This window comes from Nicotiana tabacum, chromosome 7 (assembly GCF_000715075.1).
Source record: "Nicotiana tabacum cultivar K326 chromosome 7, ASM71507v2, whole genome shotgun sequence".
Lineage (NCBI taxonomy): Eukaryota > Viridiplantae > Streptophyta > Magnoliopsida > Solanales > Solanaceae > Nicotiana > Nicotiana tabacum.
Window position 1 is genome coordinate 10,324,364 of NC_134086.1, and position 21,588 is coordinate 10,345,951.

General features: G+C 34.5%; 2 protein-coding genes across 4 annotated transcripts; both read left to right on the forward strand.

Moving 5' to 3' along the window:
• The first annotated feature begins 1,579 nt into the window (after positions 1–1,579).
• LOC107780355 (putative sucrose-phosphate synthase 2) lies at positions 1,580–8,661 on the forward strand. Of its 2 annotated transcripts, none has more exons than XM_016600875.2 (12): positions 1,580–2,166; positions 4,303–4,535; positions 4,682–4,745; positions 4,838–5,536; positions 5,685–5,816; positions 5,897–6,028; positions 6,116–6,292; positions 6,375–6,428; positions 6,523–6,585; positions 6,708–7,649; positions 7,761–7,888; positions 8,196–8,661. In XM_016600875.2, the coding sequence occupies exons 1-12, from the start codon at positions 1,879–1,881 to the stop codon at positions 8,488–8,490; spliced, it is 3,207 nt and encodes a 1,068-aa protein (XP_016456361.1). In that variant the 5' UTR covers positions 1,580–1,878; the 3' UTR covers positions 8,491–8,661. The 2 variants fall into 2 exon arrangements, with proteins under 2 accessions (XP_016456361.1, XP_016456363.1); XM_016600877.2 differs by having other exon boundaries at positions 8,208–8,661.
• A 4,882-nt stretch (positions 8,662–13,543) lies between these two features.
• LOC107780356 (alkaline ceramidase) lies at positions 13,544–18,336 on the forward strand. Of its 2 annotated transcripts, none has more exons than XM_016600880.2 (3): positions 13,544–13,701; positions 15,474–15,722; positions 17,568–18,336. In XM_016600880.2, exons 2-3 carry the CDS (start codon positions 15,475–15,477, stop codon positions 18,079–18,081), a joined length of 762 nt encoding a protein of 253 aa, XP_016456366.1. In that variant the 5' UTR covers positions 13,544–13,701; position 15,474; the 3' UTR covers positions 18,082–18,336. The 2 variants fall into 2 exon arrangements, with proteins under 2 accessions (XP_016456366.1, XP_016456365.1); XM_016600879.2 differs by having other exon boundaries at positions 13,562–13,701; positions 15,463–15,722.
• The last annotated feature ends 3,252 nt before the right edge of the window (positions 18,337–21,588 follow it).

The window sequence follows — 21,588 nt, forward strand, 5'->3', positions numbered from 1 at the left end:
TTTGTTATTATTTTTATTTCTTTTGGAGCGATTGTCGCGCGAAACAAAAATCACGTGCTCACAAGTGATTTAGTTAATAAAGCATTAGATTACACGGTGCAATATACAGAATTTTGCGCCAAAATAAGATAAATAAGAGGTAATTAGTTACTTGAAATGTTAGTAGCTAATTAATAACTGAGTTCCGCGAAGGTTTACACAATGTAAAACTACTAACGATTGACACAATTTAAATTTAATTAACGATTCAGTTTTACAACGGTTTATGTATTTAAAAATAATTAGTGATTGAGTTACGTTTTACATGACTCATCCACTCTAAGTAAGCTTATAATAACTAAACCATTAGATTTTATGCGTTAAATTACACAATCAAGGAGTAATTAGTTACTTGAAATATTAGTAGCTAACTAATGATTGAGTTCTCCAACTGCTTACACAATTTTAAAACTAAATAGATTTAGTTCCGTAATAAGTGATACAATTTAAAATTAATTAGCGATTCAGTTCTACAGCGGTTGACACGATCTAAAATAATTAATGATTGGGTTATGTTTCACAATGGCTGACCCAATCTAAGTAAGTTTACAAATACAATAATCAAGCCACTAAATATTATGCATTCGATTACACAATGTAATATACATAATTTTATGCTAAAATATGATAAACAAGGAGTAATTAGTTACTTGAAATGTTAGTAGCTAACTAATGACTGAGTTTCAACGACTTACATAATATAAAACTAATCAAATTCAGTTTCATAGCGAGTGACACGAATTTAAATTAATTAACGATTTAGTTTTACAACGGCTAACGCAATCTAAAAGTAATTAGTGATTGAGTTACGTTTCATAACCCAATCTAAGTAAGTTTTCAAATAAAATAACCAAACCATTAGATTACACATTTTTATGCTAAAATATGTTAAATAATGAGTAATAGTTATTTGAGATGTTAGTAACTAATTAATGGCTGAGTTCTACGACCGTTGGCATGATTAAAATTAATTAGTAATTTAGCTTTATAATGGTTAACACTATCTAATAAAATTAATTAATGAGTTAACTACGTCCGTAATTGTTGATATAATTTTTGAATCATGACTATATCTACTATTCTAATATTTAAATGTAAGTTCGTAATACTTATAACGACTTATAAAGAACTACATATAGATACAAAATTACTTGTTTGTATTTTCTCATGGTTGAAATTAAATAAATCATTTTGAAACAGTTATTTTGAAGATCAGAAATTTATAAATTTTCATCTAAGGTCTAATTTTATTAATTTTCTCCTTTTTTTTTTTGTACCAAGATTTAAATTTTTTACTCAACAAAATATTTATAATAAAAAAAAAAAGCCATAAAATTCTCCTAAAACCTCTCTTCCGATCCAAAGCAGGCGCCCACTTCGCATAGGGAATCGCACAACCTTGAAATTGGTGTCACTCTTTACTTCATTCCTCTCCTTTGTTCTCTCCTACATTTTATATTCCACGTGTCACTCCTGGGTCCCACCTCCAACTGCCACGTGTTTCTCTCCCTTTTCATCTCTTTCACACAGTTACATATATACATACAAAAATCTCAAGCTCTCTCTCTTTCATATCTCACCATCTCTTTTCACAAACACAAACACAATTTTCTAGCAAAAAAAAAACTAAGAATTTTTTTTTAAAAATAAAAAACCAATATTTCATGTAAAAATTTAATCTCTTCATTCTTAACGTGAAAACCATTGTTTTGTTTTTTTTCATTTTTTGTTAATTTTTCTTGAAGAAACAAAATTTTCTAGCCAAAAAATCCAATCTTTCATGTAAAGATTGAATCTTTTCAATCTTAAAGTGAAAACCATTGTTTTTTTGAGATTAAAATGGCTGGAAATGAATGGATAAATGGGTATTTAGAAGCAATATTAAGCAGTGGAGCATCAGCTATAGAAGATAATAAAACACCATCATCAACATCACATGTGAATAATTTAACAGGTCATTTTAATCCAACAAAGTATTTTGTTGAGGAAGTTGTAACAGGAGTTGATGAAACTGATCTTCATAGAACATGGATCAAAGTTGTGGCTACAAGGAATACAAGGGAGAGAAGTTCAAGATTGGAGAATATGTGTTGGCGCATTTGGCATCTTGCTCGCAAGAAGAAGCAGGTTTTTAATATATATCTATTTCTGTTTTGGTGATTTTTGTCCATGCAAAAAGATGGGTTTTTTTTTTTAAGAATGTGGAAATGGTTCTATGTGGTTTTTTGTACAATTTTCACTTGTGTTTTTTCTAGAATTTGGTGAATGTCAAAATGGTTTCTATAATATATATATATATATATATATATATATATATATATATATATATGTCTTGGTGATTTTTTCCATGCAATGTTTTTCCCTATAAAAGATGTTGTGAATAGTGTTTTCTGGTCATTTTTGCATTTTGGTCATTTTTGCAAATTCTGAATGTTGGATGAATGTGGAAAACTGGAAATCGTTTTTTGTTCAATTTTCACTTGTGTTTTTTCTTGAATTTGGTGAATGTCAAAATGGTTCTTTTTTGGATGACATGTGATTTTTCTATGCAAAAAGATGTTTTTCCCTTCAAAAGATGTTGTGAATAGTGTTTTGATCATTTTTGCAATTTTTGGTCATTTTTGCAAATTCTGAATGTTGGATGAATGTGGAAATGGTTTTTTGTTCAATTTTCACTTGTGTTTTTTCTTGAATTTGGTGATTGTCAAAATGGTTGTTTTTTTTTTTAAAATATGTATTTCTGTTTTACTTTCATTTTTGGTGATTCTTTTGTCCACGCAAAAGATGCTGTGAAATAGCGTGTTTATATCATTTTGGAAATTTTTTAATTTTTGATGAATGTGGAAATGTTTTTCTGTAGTTTTTTCTTCTATAATCTTCGCTTGTGTTTTTGTTTTCTGCTCACTTTTCTTGAATTTGGTAAATGTCAAAATGGTTTTGATTATGTTCTGTTTGTTTCTGTGTTTTGTGTCTAATGTAAGGTTGTGGAATAAGGGGGCACTGGTAATTTTCTTGTCATTCTGTTGTGCCTTGTGTTTTATGTTCCTTTGTGCATTTATACTTGTTTTCCCTATAATGTGTTCCTTGACTAGTCCACCGGCTACTTGCTACCTCTCTACCGACTACAACTTAGATAGATAGGAACAAATCACCTGGTGTGCTTTAGTCTCTACTTAGATTTGAAATTGTACTTCTTGTGTCCTTGTATGTATCTTTTTAAACTGTATCTTAGATTGTTATTTGAGTATCTTTTGCAGAATTTGGGATAAGCTTTCAATTAATGGACTACTTAAGATAGATTTTGAATACAAGGAATAAGGAAATGGACTAGATTTTTCTGACTTGCAGAGATACACGTGTACGGAAAGATTATGTGGTTGATTATTATTTCAGGAAAGAGGATTTGATCATTCCTAATTTGGTTGTATTAAACTTAAACTGTCGAGCAGCTGCTGTAAGTTAGTCACTGTTGGATTAAATGCTGTCTGCTGAGGAAGTTCTGTGCTTTTCTCAACATAACTTTTCGTTGTGATTTTAGACTCCTTTACATTTTCATCATATTTCCTATATGAACTTTGCTCTTTAACTTTCCTCTTTCTTTGACATGGGGGCTTTTATTTTTCTCCGTCCTTAGAATTGTGCTCTCTTTTGTCCACAAAACAAGTAGTCCGCTATACTAACCAAATAGTCGGGTTTAGGTGTGTAAGGGTTGCTTTGTTAAATAGACTTTATTTAAAACAGCCCTCTTTGGTCCTTTGCTGATTAAGTTCTAGTTCTCGCAGTCAAATACAATCAATGTACTTTGGCCTGACATAAGGACCGGTTGTACTTGTCTTTTACTTGTTAATTAGAGAAAGTATAATGGTCAAAACCTGATAGCATGGTGCTAAGTGTTTCATTTTTACGATGAAGTTTTCTCTTTTAATCACAACACGTCACTCATAACGAATAAAGACCTAATAGCTAACAATGGAAGGAAATTTCACATACAAAGCATATTGGCCGCTGGATGATCTGTTAAACAGTGTGGATGATGAACTATCAATAGAATTTGAATCTTCTAGTAATTCTTGCATTTTACTCGTTCACCAAATTATGTGTCATTGCGTTGCAAGGTACATTTATCATGCAGTATCTGAATTGATTCTCAAGAATATTTGACCTCATTTTGTGTTACGATATAAAGCAACTTTACTTCTAACCTTCACGCTTGTTGAAGAGAAAGCAATTTTTTTCTACTGAAACATTTTACTCTTTTCATAGTTGGAATGGGAAGATCTCCAGAGGATAGCAAACAGGAGATTGGAACGAGAACAAGGACGCAAAGACGTTACAGAGGACATGTCGGAAGACTTGTCTGAAGGAGAAAAAGGTGATGTTTTAGGGGAGACACCAACAATCGACAGCCCTAGGAAAAGGTTTCAGAGGAACTTTTCCAATTTGGAAGTGTGGTCAGACAACAACAAGGAAAAGAAGCTTTATATCATCCTAGTTAGGTACATATATTTTGATGCAAACTACAATATATTCAAATGCTTGTTTCCATATTTCTGTGTAAATGCTTAGTCAACAGCTTTAAGCATTTGACTTAGCTCATAACTGAGTGGGTTATAACTCTTAAATTACCAATCTTCTTTACCAGTTTGCATGGACTGGTCCGAGGTGAAAATATGGAGCTTGGTCGTGATTCGGATACCGGTGGTCAGGTAAACTACAGCGCCTTTATGGTGCGGGGATTATTTCCTTTTAAATTGCTGTCTTAGCACTAAGATCCTTACCGTGTCTATCCAATTTTCAGATTAAGTATGTTGTGGAACTTGCCAAAGCACTTGCTAAGATGCCTGGTGTATATAGAGTTGATCTATTCACTCGCCAAATTGCGTCACCTGAAGTGGATTGGAGCTACGGTGAGCCGACAGAGATGTTAAACACGGGTCCTGAAGATGGTGATGATGCTGATCTCGGAGAAAGTAGCGGAGCTTATATCATAAGGATACCCTTTGGTCCTCGTGATAAGTACCTCCGGAAAGAATTGTTGTGGCCTTATATTCAGGAGTTTGTGGATGGAGCTCTCGCACACATCATTAATATGTCAAAGGCTTTGGGTGAACAAATAGGTGAAGGCCAACCGGTTTGGCCATATGTAATCCATGGTCATTATGCCGATGCAGGGGATAGTGCTGCTCTCCTTTCGGGCGCTTTAAATGTTCCGATGGTCCTAACAGGACATTCACTCGGTAGAAACAAGCTAGAGCAGCTTATCAAGCAAGGCAGGCAATCAAAGGAGGATATTAATTCAACATATAGGATCATGAGGAGGATTGAAGGCGAGGAGCTTTCGCTGGATGCTGCGGAACTCGTTATCACAAGCACCAAACAAGAGATTGATGAACAATGGGGACTATATGATGGATTTGATGTAAAACTCGAGAGAGTTTTAAGAGCTCGTGCAAGACGAGGAGTGAATTGCCATGGTCGCTACATGCCAAGGATGGCGGTAAGAATGCTGTTTCATTTAATATATATGTGGACACACGCTCATGCGCGCACAGATGTAATGTCTGTTGTTGTTCAGTAACTCTTACTATATTTAGGTTTGTAGTCGAGGCTTCTGCAACCGTCTTTGATTCACACCAAATTTGTAGGTTATTCCGCCTGGAATGGATTTCAGTAATGTTGAGGCTCAGGAAGACACAGCTGATGCTGACGGGGATCTTGCAGCACTCACTAATGCTGATGGACAATCACCTAAAGCAGTCCCCGCCATATGGTCTGAGGTGGGTTGCAAAATTTAACAAATGTCGCTATGCTCACGTGCAAATAATGATGTCTGCTCAAGTACATGGCTTTTGTGCAGGTCATGCGTTTTCTAACAAATCCACATAAGCCAATGATTCTGGCATTGTCCAGACCAGATCCAAAGAAGAATATAACCACTCTCGTGAAGGCCTTTGGAGAATGTCGCCCGCTAAGGGAGCTTGCTAATCTGGTAAATCGGTTTGGCTCAGTTGCTAAATTTGCTGAAAATGAATGATATTGTCAAATACTAATACAATGGCAAAAACACTGGATGCAGACACTAATAATGGGAAACAGAGACGACATAGATGAGATGTCCGCAGGAAATGCTAGTGTTCTCACAACTGTGCTGAAGTTGGTTGATAGGTATGACCTTTACGGCCAAGTTGCCTTCCCAAAACATCACAAGCAAAGCGATGTTCCAGAGATATATCGTCTCGCTGGCAAAACGAAGGTTCGTTAAGTCCTCCAGTCCTTGCAATTTGTGTGATATTTTTCTTTATGACAGCGGTTCTCAATGTATAGAAACTTTACAGGGAGTCTTCATTAATCCAGCTTTAGTTGAACCCTTCGGACTGACTCTAATTGAGGTTTGTTCTGGATTTAATTCACCTCTGACATCCTTCAATTTTCTTTTATGGTTATCTTTTAAATTTTCTTTTGCATATCTGTACAATTCTGTAGGCTGCTGCACATGGACTTCCTATGGTCGCTACTAAGAATGGCGGTCCAGTTGATATTCATCGGGTATAAACATTTATTCAGATGATCAGCAGCATTTTTGTTCTATACATTGATTCTCTTAGAGTTATATAAAGCATGAAATAATCTAGTGGATGACAATTGTGTAAACTTCTTTTCCTTATTAGGCACTTAACAACGGATTGCTCGTGGATCCACATGATCAGCAAGCAATTGCCGATGCACTACTTAAATTAGTATCAGAGAAGAACCTGTGGCATGAGTGTAGGAAGAATGGTTGGAAGAACATACACCTCTTTTCATGGCCTGAACATTGTCGAACATATTTGACCAGAGTTGCTGCATGTCGAATGAGACATCCACAATGGAAAACCGATACTCCATCTGATGAACTGGCTGCTGAAGAGTCCCTGAATGATTCACTCAAAGACGTGCAAGATATGTCCTTGCGATTATCTGTTGACGGAGAAAAGACATCATTAAATGAATCATTTGATGCGTCTGCGGCAGCTGGCGATGCAGTACAAGAGCAAGTTAATCGGGTTTTAAGCAAAATAAAGAGACCGGAGACAGCTAAACAAGAGTCCGAGGGTGACAAAAAGGACAATGTTCCTAGCAAATATCCCATGTTACGGAGGCGACGTAAATTAATTGTAATCGCTCTAGATTGCTACGACACAAACGGTGCTCCTCAAAAGAAAATGATTCAGATAACCCAGGAGATTCTTAAGGCCATTAAGTCAGATCCACAAATATCAAGAGTATCAGGATTTGCTATCTCAACAGCTATGTCGATGTCTGAACTGACGGAATTTCTAAAATCTGGAAACATCAAAGTAAATGAGTTTGATGCTTTAATTTGTAGCAGCGGGAGCGAAGTGTTTTATCCAGGAACTTGCACCGAAGACAATGGCAAGCTTTATCCGGACCCTGACTATTCGTCACATATTGAATATCGGTGGGGTGGCGATGGTTTAAGGAAAACAATTTGGAAATTAATGAATACACAAGAAGGTAAACATGAGAAATCTGTCACCAGTGCTATTGAAGAAGATGTGAAATCAAGCAATTCCCATTGCATTTCCTACTTGATCAAGGATCGCAGTAAGGTGAATATTTTCTCCATCTTTTTTCTGAAACGAGAAATTTTATTTACCATTAGAGATAGTTTCAATGTATTCCAAGTACTTAACATATATGTTTTAATAATATTTCATCAGGCAAAGAAGGTAGATGATATGAGACAGAAGCTTAGGATGAGGGGTCTTCGCTGCCATTTGATGTATTGCAGGAATTCAACGCGAATGCAAGTTGTTCCGCTCCTTGCATCTCGGGCACAGGCACTCAGGTATTGTCTTTCCAGATTGATGGCTAATAGTCCTTTTGGAAATTATTTCACACATTGTGGAAATGTCCTTGGCCTGGATCACTAAAAGGGAAGCTTGGTGCACTAAGTTTCCGCTATGCGCGGGGTTCGGGGAAGGGCCGTACCTTCCTTACCTTACATTTCTGCAAGAGGCTATTTTTACGGTTCGAACCCGTGACCTCCTGGTCACATGGCATCAACTTTACCAATTACGCCAAGGCTCCCCTTCTTGGCCTTGATCACTAACCTCATCAATTTGTTTGGCAATCTTACGATCTCAATATTTCAGTCATTTTTCTAGGTATCTTTTTGTACGCTGGAGATTAAACGTCGCAAACATGTGTGTCATTCTCGGTGAAACTGGAGATACAGATTATGAGGAACTTATATCCGGAACCCACAAAACACTGATCTTGAAAGGGGCTGTCGAGGAAGGTTCCGAGGATCTGCTAAGAACACCAGGGAGCTACCTAAGAGAAGACGTCGTTCCACCAGAGAGCCCTCTCATCACCTACACCAGCGGGAACGAATCAGTCGACGAGTTTGCCAATGCCTTGAGGCAATTGTCTAGATTAGGCAAATAAAATGGTACTCAATGCTATATTCCTTACAAGAAGTCGCATACTATACATTAGTCTTATTTTTTCTATTTTTGAGGTTCTATTTTGGCAAGTGTAATTGAATGCAATAATTTGCATGTCAAAAGCATTTCCTGGCATCAAGTTCTGCAGAAATATAGCTCAATTAGCATCCCATTTTCTCTCAACTGTCTCTATACAGATGAGCATAACAATTTCTATCTCAAATTTTGACTTTCGTTAAAAGGGTAATACATTGTATTGTCTTATGTTATCTGGTATCAGAGGCGGATTTAGAATTTAAACCTGATGGGTTCAAGCTTTAAGGTTCATAGTGCTAAACTCATTATAGTTTGACATTATGAGTTTAGAATTTAATATTTTGGTGAAATTTTGGTAGTTTTTCACTATATATCTATGTTTTCTGTTGAAAATACTGGATTCAATTGAACACATAGTACATGCCAGCCTGACTGTTTATAGTTATCAGTTTGCATGTATGTGCATTACAGGTGACAAGAACAATTAGATCAATAAACAATTGAATTTTATATATTTATTTACTCTAGGAATAAATAAATGAACTAATTTTGTACTTCCAAATTACCAACAAAACCTTTTGGTTCTCTTGTTTAATTTTAATAAATTCAGTTTAATTTGGTTCTAGTCAAACTAAAGTAAATTCAACTTCAATGATCACGACATGTTGATATTGATTGAGACTAGTTTAATATATTTGATATTAATAGAAGTTAGTTTGATGGAGATAGTTGACATCTTTTGGAAATTGCTGATAAGTTAACCTTTTAATTGGGAGCATTTAAATTTATCATAATCTTTTAATTAGAAAAAAATATAAGAATATAGTAGAGGCATGAGTCTATGAACTTTTACAAGGTCGTATCCCTTTCAACTCAACTATCAATAATTCATTCGGGTCACAAAAATCAAGAAAATATTTGTAAGAAGCGCTTCTCTTTTTAATAAGTGTTACGTGATACGAAGCGCGAATCACGCTTCTTTTTTAACGAGTCTTACACGACACGAATTTGAATTAGTTGGGGTTTCAGCGTGACTTGAACTCATGAACTAACAGTCGTGAGTGGAGGTGTTTTACCAACTGAGCAAGTCTCACTTATCACACTGTCCATTTTTATTTGTATATATAAACAAAAAGGTAAAGTGAGGATTTTCGCAATAAAAGTCTAAAATTAAAATGGATTAGAATATTTTTAATTTAAGGTCTTAGAATGGATAGGCCATCTTTGAGCTTTGTGAAAACAAAATCTGATTGTGTCAAACTTTTCTAGAAGTTTAAATGCCACCAAAATTGAAGAACCAGCAAAACATTTTTTTTTCTTTTTTATGCTTTAAGATCTTAAAACGATGTAAATGCCCCAACTTCTTATATTTGTACTAAGGAAATTTGACCAAATGTTTATAATTAAGGTGCTTTAAATATTATTATACAACAAAATTTGACAGCTTTTACACTTTTTTTTTTTGACAAATGGATGAATTCAGTCCAAAATCAATTTATGGCCTCATATTGGCGGTGTATGGATTGAATAAGTTCAAAATTTATGGTGGGATGGAATATGGATATGATCCTTCTATCTTTAATTAGAGGCATTAAGTTCAAGTCATGATATACAATTTTTTTAGTAGAAAGCACTTCTAATTTTAATGATATTTATGCTATGGTCGGTGGATATTTGGACTAGTCGAGATTTCAAAATGGATTCGACATCGAGTGAAAAAATAAAAAAAATAGTCCAAAATTAGTTTATGGCCTTGTATGAGAATCAACAATTTTACCTAAGGATGTGATGCAACAGCTAATGAAGTGCGAGAAGAATTATGAGGTCTTAAGTTCAAATTTCAGTAAAAATAAAAGACATTAGGTGACTTTTTCCCCATACGCTTAAACTTTGAAGGATAGAGTTAATAGATACCTATACTGGTGAAAAATAATAAGGATCCAACAGAATAATCAAGATGCGAGAATTGCCCCGTACACCATCCTTATAAAAAATATAATCAAGGTACGCACGAATCCAAACATCACCGGCATTAAAAGAAAAAGATGGCAAGTTGGAGAGCACATATTAGAAGCTTTTTTTTTTTTGTGGTTAATTGGATATACATATATACACACACATACTAGTCTTTTGGTACGCGCGATGTGCGTGTACCCTGGCTTAATAAATAAAAATATATTTAAAAATTACATTAATATTATATTAAAAATTATGTTATAAAATTAAAATATAAAAAAGGTTTAAATGCTTGAAAATATTAAGAATATTGATCTTATTTAGCTAACTTAATAAAGGAAGACTCTGCTCTAAAAGTTCTCGGCAACCTAATTATATTAATTGCTCGCAATAATATTCTAGTCCTTCTATGACCTTTATACTTATTTGAGGAAATAACTTGAAAAATCAAGCATGAATGTCGCGAGTACGCAAGTTCTAAATTCTAAGAAGTTGTAGATATATCATTTATACGAAGAACATCACAATTATGATCACATGAAATGACAACTTTAAGATTTTTTTCTAAAAATATATCTTCGTTACTATTATTTCTAATCTAATATCTCACAGACTAATAATCACAATTTATTTCTAAACCTAACAATAAATACGTTTTTTTTTTTTGCAGAAAACATATAGCAACTTTGCTTCGAAATTATACCGTTTAGATGTATAAGTAGTAGTAGTAAATAAATGATTAAATCGATTATACTTGGAAGGAAGAATCCTAAACATAATAGAGTTCTAGGTGCACAATATTTAGTTTCCTACTTTGATTTCTCCATTTAGGTGTCAATTTTGGTTTTTTTTTTTTTTTTTTTTTTTTTTTGTGTTCGTACTTTTTGAATTTGAAAAGATTTAATGACAAAATTTGTGTTTGATATTAAACTCCTAAATATTAGAAAGTAACTAAGCTACAATTTTGTCCAATAAAATTTAATAAATATTTCGCGAAAGGACTTAATGCTTTGGAGGAGAAGTTGAATTCTTGATAAACACATAATCCTAAATTTAAAAAGAGGTGAAGGTGCTCTAAATTTTTTAAAAAAAATTGAAAGAAAACATCCTAAACCTAAAAGTGGTAAAAGTGCTCAATTTTTTTTTACCTAAAATATTATTTTTAAAGGAATAATGAACTCTTTACCCAAATAATTTTAAATTAATTGGTTAACTTTTTAATAAATACTCCTAAACCTAAAAGGAGTCCAACGCGCTGGACAAGTTTTCTAATGTGAATTTTTCATGTGTTATAAAAAAAACCAAAAAAAAAAGGACTCCTAAATCTAAAAGGAGTTGAAAGTGTTAAAAAACCTAAACTTTTTTAAGGAATAACTCTCAAACATAAAAGGAGTTCGAACGGATGCAATCAATTTTATTGAAATACTTTACAATATATTTTCTCTTATTATTATTTTTCTTTTACAAATTTATCATAGTACCTAGTTTAAATATGGAAGAATATAATAAACAAAATCTAGTTGATTTGGAATTACTAAATATTAATGAACTTTTTACCTAAATAATCTTAACGTATTAATTGGTTAATTTGTTTTGAAAAATATTCTTAAACCTAAAAGGAGTTCAACATGCTCGAAAGTTTCCCAATATGATTTTTTCATGTGTTATAACAAACAAAAAGAAAAGATTCCTAATTCTAAAAGGAATGAAAGAGCTAAAAAAAACTTAATCTAATTGTTTTAAAATTAACTGGTTAAAGTTTATAAAAATAAAAGACTCCCAAAACATAAAAGGAATTTAAACAAATGTAATCATTTTTATTGAAATACCTTGCTTTTCTTATCCTAATTTTTAATGAATTGATTGGTTGAAATTTAAACAAACAAAAGGCTCCCAAAACGTAAAAAGAATTCAAACAGATGTAATTAATTTTACTGAAATATTTTGATTGTCTTTTATTGTTATTTTCTTTTACAAATTTGTTTTATTACATAGTTTAAATAAGGAAGAATTTAATAAACAAAATCTACTTGATTTGGAATTACTAAATATTAGGAAAATAATTGAAAAATTAGTCTCCTAAAGTATTACAGATTTTTAATCCTAAATATTAGTAAGAATAATGAAATGACTATTTTACTCAGTGTGGACTTTATTTTTAATGGGCAAAAAAGGTGAACGACATTTCGCTAAGGGCTTTCGTGCTTTTAATATAGTATAGATGTAGATATATACACATTCACAAAATTACATCAATATATGGGGAGGACGATGTTTCCTGTTGATTGTCGTCAACGTCTACCATTGTATCACTATTACAAACGTTAATTTTCCTTAGAAAAACAGTTCCTAAAATGTCTGTCATATTGCATCATTTGCAAACACTGAAGGAACTGTCAAAAGTTGGGTCTTGTCAAAAGCTTCCTTCCTAGCTCCTTCCTTTGCGAGGAGGTCCGCCGTTTGATTCTGCTCCCTGGAGCTATGACCTATGATTGGGTTACCCAACTGCTCAATCAGAAACATGCATTCAAAAGCTCTGATAAAAGGTAACTAACCTCCCATAATCGAATTGAGCCAAGCTAATTAGAACACCGCCATCATTTAAAAAAAAGAAGAAGAAGGTAAGTGGTTTTTATTTTTATTTTTATTTTTACGGTAAGTGGTTGAAAATAAGAAACAGAAATTAAATACAAATCGAAACTCAAAAATGAAAAGAAGGGATTAAAGAGGAGTTTCCTTAAAATTTGATATAATTGCACCAAAAAATTAATATTTGACATAAGTTTAGAAAAGATGCCACCTGGTGTATATTACACGTGTCCAACCAGCCGAAACTCCCTTAAAACAATCTAAACCGTCCATTATTTTAATCCAACGGCTAAAACTTCACAAAATGTGAATCAAAATAAAAAGATTCCAAAATTTGCCTTAGAATAACGAATCCTCCTTTTTCCGGAAAAGAGAAAATCCTCCATTTCTTTTAAAAGTTAAAAAAACTAATAAAGAAAACTGAAAATCATTTTCTTATTCTATTTTTTGTTTGCTTTTTCTTTTTCCTTATTAACCCTAGCAAAGAAGAAAAAAGCAAGAGAGAATAGAAAGAGAGAGAGAGATCCCTGTGTGTGTTTATATGCACACACATATATTTTTTAGAGGAAGCAAATCTGTGGAAGAATTATAGGATATTTTTGGGTGTGGAATTTGGATCTGATTTTGAAAGGTTTGTCTTATTTTCTGAATTATTTGAATAAAACTATAAATAGATGCACACTGTTACCACATATGTATGCATATTTTGCATGTATTGGTTGCTCTGTGTGTATGTGTGTGTGTGTTTTTTTTTGGGGGGAAATTTTGGGGTTTTATTTTGGGATCTAATGGTGTGGATTTTGTTAAAATTTTGGGGCTTTATTTGATTAAGCAGTGTAAGAGGTGGTGGTTATATGGTGTAAAACTTGGATCTTTGGAGGTGAGTATTATTAATTGTTGTGTTTTTTCCCATCAATTTAGATTGATCTTTTATTTGCGGGGTTAATGCAAATGGTTTTTGGAGAAATGAAGTTTAATACAATGGTTATATTGGGGGTTGTATGTTGGAGATTTATAGATGTTATCTGCACTTGTGCTTGTGTGTTATAGCAGGTTGCCTAGTGGATTAGTCGAGGTGTGAGCAAGCTAGGGTATTCACCCTGTAGTCAAAATGCGACATTAAAAAGAAAACAAATAAGAAAAAGGTTGGACATTATGCTGACAATTTTTTAGAGAGATGATTGTTTGATATTATAGGGCCCATGGCAATGTTGATTATAGTGTATACTAATGGAGCTTAACGATTTGACTAAAGTAGTTGATTCACGTTAGTTAGATTTAGTGGTACAAGTTTTCTTGAAACAAAATTGTTGAGTTAGTGATTGGCTGGTCCATCCGAGCGAGGGACTAAATGTTGCATTGTAACTAAATGGAGTAGCTTGATTGACAATGATATGTGGCAAGGCTTTCTTCTTAGATTTCTGTGTAGAAGGAGTGAAGGACTAGTGTATGAAGACTCTTTTTTTCCTATTATAACTAATTAGAGTAGTTTTTAGGATTCTGTTGCACATTCAACCAATTAAACTATAAGCGAATGTCAACCTCATTGTAGGTATACTAGTTTAGCAATATATTTGATCTTCCCACTTCAGCAAAAAATATATGTGATATTGTTGATAGAAGAAATCTCATCCGATCTTCTGTGGGAGCGAAATTTTTTCAGTTTTGAGTGAGATATACTTGCCGTAAGAAATGTGCATTGGAGAAAAAGAAATTTTCTTGATTGATCGATTGATAAGAAGAGATAAAGTATGCATAACTTCATATATACTCCATTTCCACTAAGGATCTAGGTTGACTTTGATGGTCAATTTAGCCAATATTCCGAGTGATATTTGATCTCAAAATTTTGATTGCCAAAGTCATGTTAAGCTAATTTGAAATACAGAGGGTATAAAAGAGCTAGATATGAAGAAGAAGTTACTGGGAATCAAGTCTTCATTAATGCATTCATGACTTTTGGACCTGGGGCCAAATTTTGAGGATTTGGATTGGGCACTTTCCTAAGTTTAACGATAATGAGTAGTCGTCTACTGTCATGAGCACAAGTATCCTCTGTGCTGAGATCCTGTGTTGCAGTATCATATGGGTATCATGACTCGTCACTGTCTTGAATGTTCTTGGGCCCCATTCCCTTCTTTTTAATTTCATGTTGTATCAATTCTTCGTGGTTCATCCGAGAATATTATTTGTGTCGTAGTAATTTTATCAAAGGTTATAGTCAGTTCCTTAGTGTTGTTATTCACATGAGGTAATGCTGATTATAATCCCTCTCAGGATATATATTGAAAATTTAAATTTCTTTAATACTATTGAGACACACTACAATTCTTTGAGTATTTTACTTACATCGAATATTGTAAGTACCTACAAGCTGACTTTTTCAAGTTAGACATTTTGCAGGATGGCAGATGGTATATTCTTTTGGGGTCCTGTAACATCTAAAGAGTGGTGTGAGCCAAATTATGTGCAGTCATCCTATATTGCAGAATTCTTTAACACTATTTCAAATATCCCATGCATTATCTTGGCTCTCATCGGTCTTGTGAATGCCCTCAGACAACGGTTTGAGAAAAGGTTCAGTGTCCTCCATATATCAAACATAATACTTGCCATAGGGAGCATGACATATCATGCCACATTGCGGCAGATGTAAGCACTCTCTCCATTCTGCTCCGTTAATTCTCTGTAAGCTTGTTTGGTGTATGATAGACATGTATGTATGTGTATATGTATGTAATCTTTGATCATCCTTTGTTTGCTAAAGTATAAGGAAGTTGATTCAAAAGGATGCACCATCTAATCTTAGCCATGCTTTTCGAGATATTTTATAAATCTCTGTAGCACTATATATGAACAGGAAGACACTAAACTGAAGATATTATAGGATGCGTGCTAATGTGATTGCAACTTTTCACTACCTTGAGAAAATGAGAGCCTGTATCATGGCCTAACAGCAAATGAAGTAATAAACTGCTGTATTGAGGCTACCCCGTCCTTGTAGGATTTATGTTATACTTTTTGTAGACTGAATCCATTAGAGAACGCATGCATAGAAGATTTGGATTTCTGCTATTTTCCTTATGTTGGTGTCTAAAATATTTTCTTGTAACAATTAACTGTGTTATAGTCACAAAATCATGTAATCTCTTTCGAGACGAGCTTTCTTTTGAAAAATTAATTGGCATTGATCTTGCAGATGAACAAAAATTGCATATTTTGTTACTGTATTGGTAGGATGATTCTATCTATAGTATACACACACAACTCAATTCTTTGAAATTTGAATCTCCTGGCTTGCTGATTCTTGAAAATGTGGTAGTGCCAAAATAATTCAGCTTTTCTAAAAGTGTGTGGGAAAGAGGAGCGCAGGGATGTGTGGTTTGATCCTGCCAAGAATTTTCTGGTGCATTAAGTAGTAATATCCATGACAAAAATGGTGATAAACTTGGTGATTTTTCTATTTAATCATTTCAAAAAATTTGTTTTATTCAAGGGAAGACTATGTTAACGATTTAGTATCAGTTGTTTCTTTGGTTAAAGAGGCGCTTCAACAGGAACTACATAATGCCTCTTTAGCTTGATTGACAGATAACATTTCAAGAACAGTCTCGTAATGAAGTAATTGATGAGATATGTTAAATCTTTGGTAGGAGTGAAATGTGAAAGCAGTTCTTTAAGTTGCCCCCTTATAGGCAGAGGCCGGAATTAGCACATATGTTTTGCTGGTGGTCAGTCCATGCCCCTAATTCTTTTCTTTCTCCTCTGTGTGAACAGTTATCTGTTATGAAGCTGTGCAGGAGATCTTGGAGTTGGTTATTGTGTCTTAACAAAATCTTTTGAGACACTGGTGTTAAACCTAGGATATACAGGCATTCAGGTTTATGCTTCCCATAAGAGGATCTAAAACTGCGTTAAACCTGGATCTCTAAATGTGGCTGACTAAGACTTTGCTTTAGAATGTAGCTCTTCCCTTTGATTTCAATAAACTTAGTTGGGAGGGGGAGGTTTCACTTGTAAAGGTACTGGCAGTATTGGTGCTGTGAAAGCAGCTCTTGTCGTTTACATGCCGTGCTCCCGGTGGAATACTTTTGTCATCTTGCTGCATGACACAATAAAGCCTACTATGAATCATATACCTAGTACCATCTTCGGTGTGCCTTTTGCTTGTTTTTTTTTAAAGGGGAGATGGTGGAGGGGATTTTTGGATTACAAGCTGGGAATCAAACCCTCACCAAGGTGAAAGTTCAGGTAGCCAACCAAGTGAGCTGTTAAGATTCTCCACGCCTCTTGCTTGTTTTGTCTTGTTACTGAAATTTTTTTTGGAGACTGTCTTTTCTGTCTTCCAAATTAGGAATTCTCGATGCTTTACTTCCATGTACAATGCGCATGCAGATAGAAGACAACCGTGATGAAAATAATTGTCCTTGAAAATACTGCCTGCTTTTATGAGCTTGTATGTGTCTGTATACCATTATCAATGTATTAAATTGACAGGCAACAGCAAGGTGATGAGACACCAATGGTCTGGGAGATGCTTCTGTATATTTACATCCTCTATTCACCAGATTGGCATTATCGGAGTACGATGCCAACCTTTTTGTTCCTTTATGGTGCACTCTTTGCCATTGTGCATTCACAGATTCGCTTTGGCATTGGTTTCAAAGTACATTATGCGCTACTGTGCCTTCTTTGCGCTCCTCGGGCATACAAGTATTACATTCATACAGAAGACACATTGGCAAAGCGGCTCGCAAAGTTATATGTGGCTACTTTATTGATCGGAGCTGCTTGCTGGCTATGTGATCGATTATTCTGCAAGCAAATTCAGGGCTGGTACTTTAATCCACAGGGTCATGCAGTGTGGCACGTGTTAATGGGTTTCAACTCGTACTTTGCAAATGCATTCTTGATGTATTGTCGTGCTCAGCAACGTGAATGGAATCCCAAAATCAAGCACTTGTTCGGATTCTTTCCATACGTGAAGATCCAGAAACCAAAAACCCAGTAGCACGGATGAGCCTAGCCTGTAATACAAAACATGTGCAGGAAATGGCACGGATGAGCAAAAGCAAGCACTTGCAAATTTTTCCTCTTTTCCCATTTTGCAGAATGTAATGTAAATGAAAGTCTGGAATAGTTTTGACTTGACCGAATAGTGGTTAATTTTTGACTCTGTAAAATTAGTGGTTTCCCAGTGTACCATATATTACACTCCCACAGAAGATAACATGGGTTAACTAGTTGATTCTTTTTTATGTTTCTGTTAATTTTTCTTTTACTTTCTTGAAAATTTTCTGACATGTTTTATTGCTATGTAAACTCGCTGAATTATGGTGGTTTATATAATTATTTATCTGTCTGATATTGCACAGCGCTGCCACTCTGCATAAGATAATCTTGAGGTTCTCTTTGATTGCTTCCCTTTGCTAGCCTCCCCCTTGCCTACGGTTGTAAGAATTCTTTTGTGCACTCAGTATATAGTAGTTACTCTATATTTTATTGAAAAATTGACTTGAATCACATACAAAATCACGTGGAAAGTCGATCTTAACACTAAGGACGATATATAATATGAAATTCGAGATTGAAGCAAGCATATTGTGTACCTAAGCTACCACAATGGAGGTCTTTAAATAGAAATAATAAATAAGCAAATTGTGCTCCTTCGCATAACTGAGAATCCCACAAATGCTAACTTGAATGTCAACGATGTATATACAAAAATAATTACAAGGACACTTAGGGCATCTTTCTATGCATAATGTTGTCATCTCTCAAACTGGAACATAGTAGACAATGCTGTTAGCAGAAATTTCTGGTGTTGAAACCAAACAACGATCCAGCTAGGGAAATTTAAAATCTGTCATGTACAATCAGACCTCTCTATAACAGTCATCCTCTATACCAACACTTCACTATAATGACCAAGTTTACTTTGGAACCATTCTTGTTATGTTATAATATATGTTCTCTATAACATCACTTCATATAGTAGCCAAAACATATCGGAACAAATAACACTGTTATAAAGTAGTTTGACTGTATATGTCACCAATATAAAATATCAAATGGAACTTTCGATAAGAAGGCAATCAACCTGTATCCATCCTTATTAGTTATTAGTACAACTTTTTTCTTAATCAAAATTGGCTTGGTACTGAGTCTACGCTAGTTGAACTACTTATCAAGAAAACCTAGTTATTTTTTTCCTATACTTATCCAGAAAAGCTAATATTAGAGATAGCTTCCGTTCATAAATTTGGGTTGATCCAAGATAAAGTAATTTACTTAATTTCACTAATAATTGATTTACTTAATTGCATGGCAGATGGATTCTGAAGTTGGTCTATTTGCTTAGATAGCTGAACCAACAAGAGATATTAAGTTTTGTCTTCTGCTTCAACATGTAGATTAAATTCCCAAATGCAGCACTTTGAAAATGACTTGCTGCTAAGCAGTCAGCTAACTGATGCAAGCATTTCTTACTTTGAAAATGACTTGCTGCTTAACTTCTTTCAAGATTATATGACAGATGAAATGGTGAATTAACCTTATATACATCTAAAAAGTCTATGACTTTGGCATTAAAAGAGCTAACTGTAGTTTACCAAGCTGACAGAGTCTGGCTGGGTTCTTGTAGACTGTCACTTTTGCTGCATTATGAGGTGATAATACAACATGTGCAATGCTAAAAAGTTCGCCTTTCTCAACTGCAAACTGCCATTCCCTCAAGGTAATATGGAGCCAATCCTTTGTCGTCGATCTAGTTGCTTTTACTTCTACGAATTCATTACCTGCCACAACAAGGTCGTAGGGAAGCCCCGTCTCATTAGTTTCATTGACCCATTTCACAAAAGGCTCACCAAATTTTGCCACAAAGTACTTGAATGCAGCAAATTCTCCATGTCTGCCAGTTAACAATGCCTGTTGAGGATCGACCGTTCCAAAAGACAACTGAACTCTTTCTCTAGCATCAAATGAATTATAATTCCGGTCTTGTGGTGCAGTCACATTATTGGAGAATCTGCCAGTTGACGCTTGTTGAGGATAACTCATGCCTATGGACAGCTGACCTCTCTCTCTCGTATCAAATGAACTATAATTCAGGTTGTGTGGTAGCATATAAACCTGCCCACAAAGTTAGAGCGAGCTAAAGAAGAAGAAGTAGAAGCAGCAATAAACACGAGTATAGTAGAAGTATGCTTTATAGTCTTGGAATATGTAGAAAGTGGTCTTCAATTACATATATTTTAGGTTGACCCCTAGTTTTGTATTTAGTCCATGCAATTGGCAGTAGTGATTACCGATCAAAATCCTTTTTTCTTAAAAACTCCAACTAATTTCTTTTTGGATGGCGGTGTCGAGGCAAGCTTCCAAACGGCTCGACTCATTCACAGAGCAACTTGCTACCTACAATCCACAAGCCAAGTTGCTGGGTTCACAATGAGTGTTATAGCAGAGATTCGGACATAGAATCCCCAAGTTGTTACTCCCGAGCTTTAGCAATTCAGTCATCCCAATGGAGTCACATGTTAACGAAAATTCAAATAGAACAAAACAACAACAACAACAACAAACCCAGTATATTCTCACAAGTGTGGTCTGGAGAGGGTAGTGCCTATGTAGACCTTACCCTAAAGAACAAAAGTTTTTCCAAAAACATCTCAACTACGTAACATTCTATGGATAAAAGAATCAATAGATGCTGACGTGATTATAATACCTCTAGCAGACAACTGCACTCAAACTGCTTCTCCGATACTATGTGGACACTTTTAATAACATTCCTGAAGAACAACTTTTCAACGACAACAATCTGTAGACATCTCAGGTTCTCAATCGCAGACTGGCTGAGCTGTGAATACTTGTCTGTGGAAATGTTATACATGTATCTTTGAGCATATGGAAGAGCCCAGTTAACCATTGAAGCCATAAAAGAAGTGTCTGTTGGACCATGATAAATGATTTCTCGTGTTACAACCTGCAAAGGAGAAGTTAACGTTGAGAAAAATTGGGTATAATGATACCTTCTTGATAATAGGATATTAAGAAAGAATTGAATAGTATGGGAAAATGTTCAGTTTTATGAAAGTGGACACAATTTAGAACAACCCAAAATAGTAAGTAGGACAATCAACAAGGAAGTAAATGAGTTCCTACATCATATCCACGTTCAGAAGTGGAGAGAAAGCTATATAAATTTGAACAGCAGGAGTAGTTGATACCACTGGCGGAGGCTGGATCTCCACGAAGGGGGTTCAAAAATATTTTTTGTAGCTAATGGGAATTGAACCTATGATCTTATAAAGATTTTGAACCCCCTTGACCACTAAACTATACTTTTGAGTTATGTTAAGGAAGTTCAAAAATTAATATATAGAGATAAAAAAAGACTTTACCTTATATATATAATGTAATTTTTGGACGAAGGGGGTTCGGAACCCCTTCCACCCCTAAATCCGCCCCGGCCAGGGTGAAGAAATACTTAAGTAAGAACATGACTTTATATATCTGC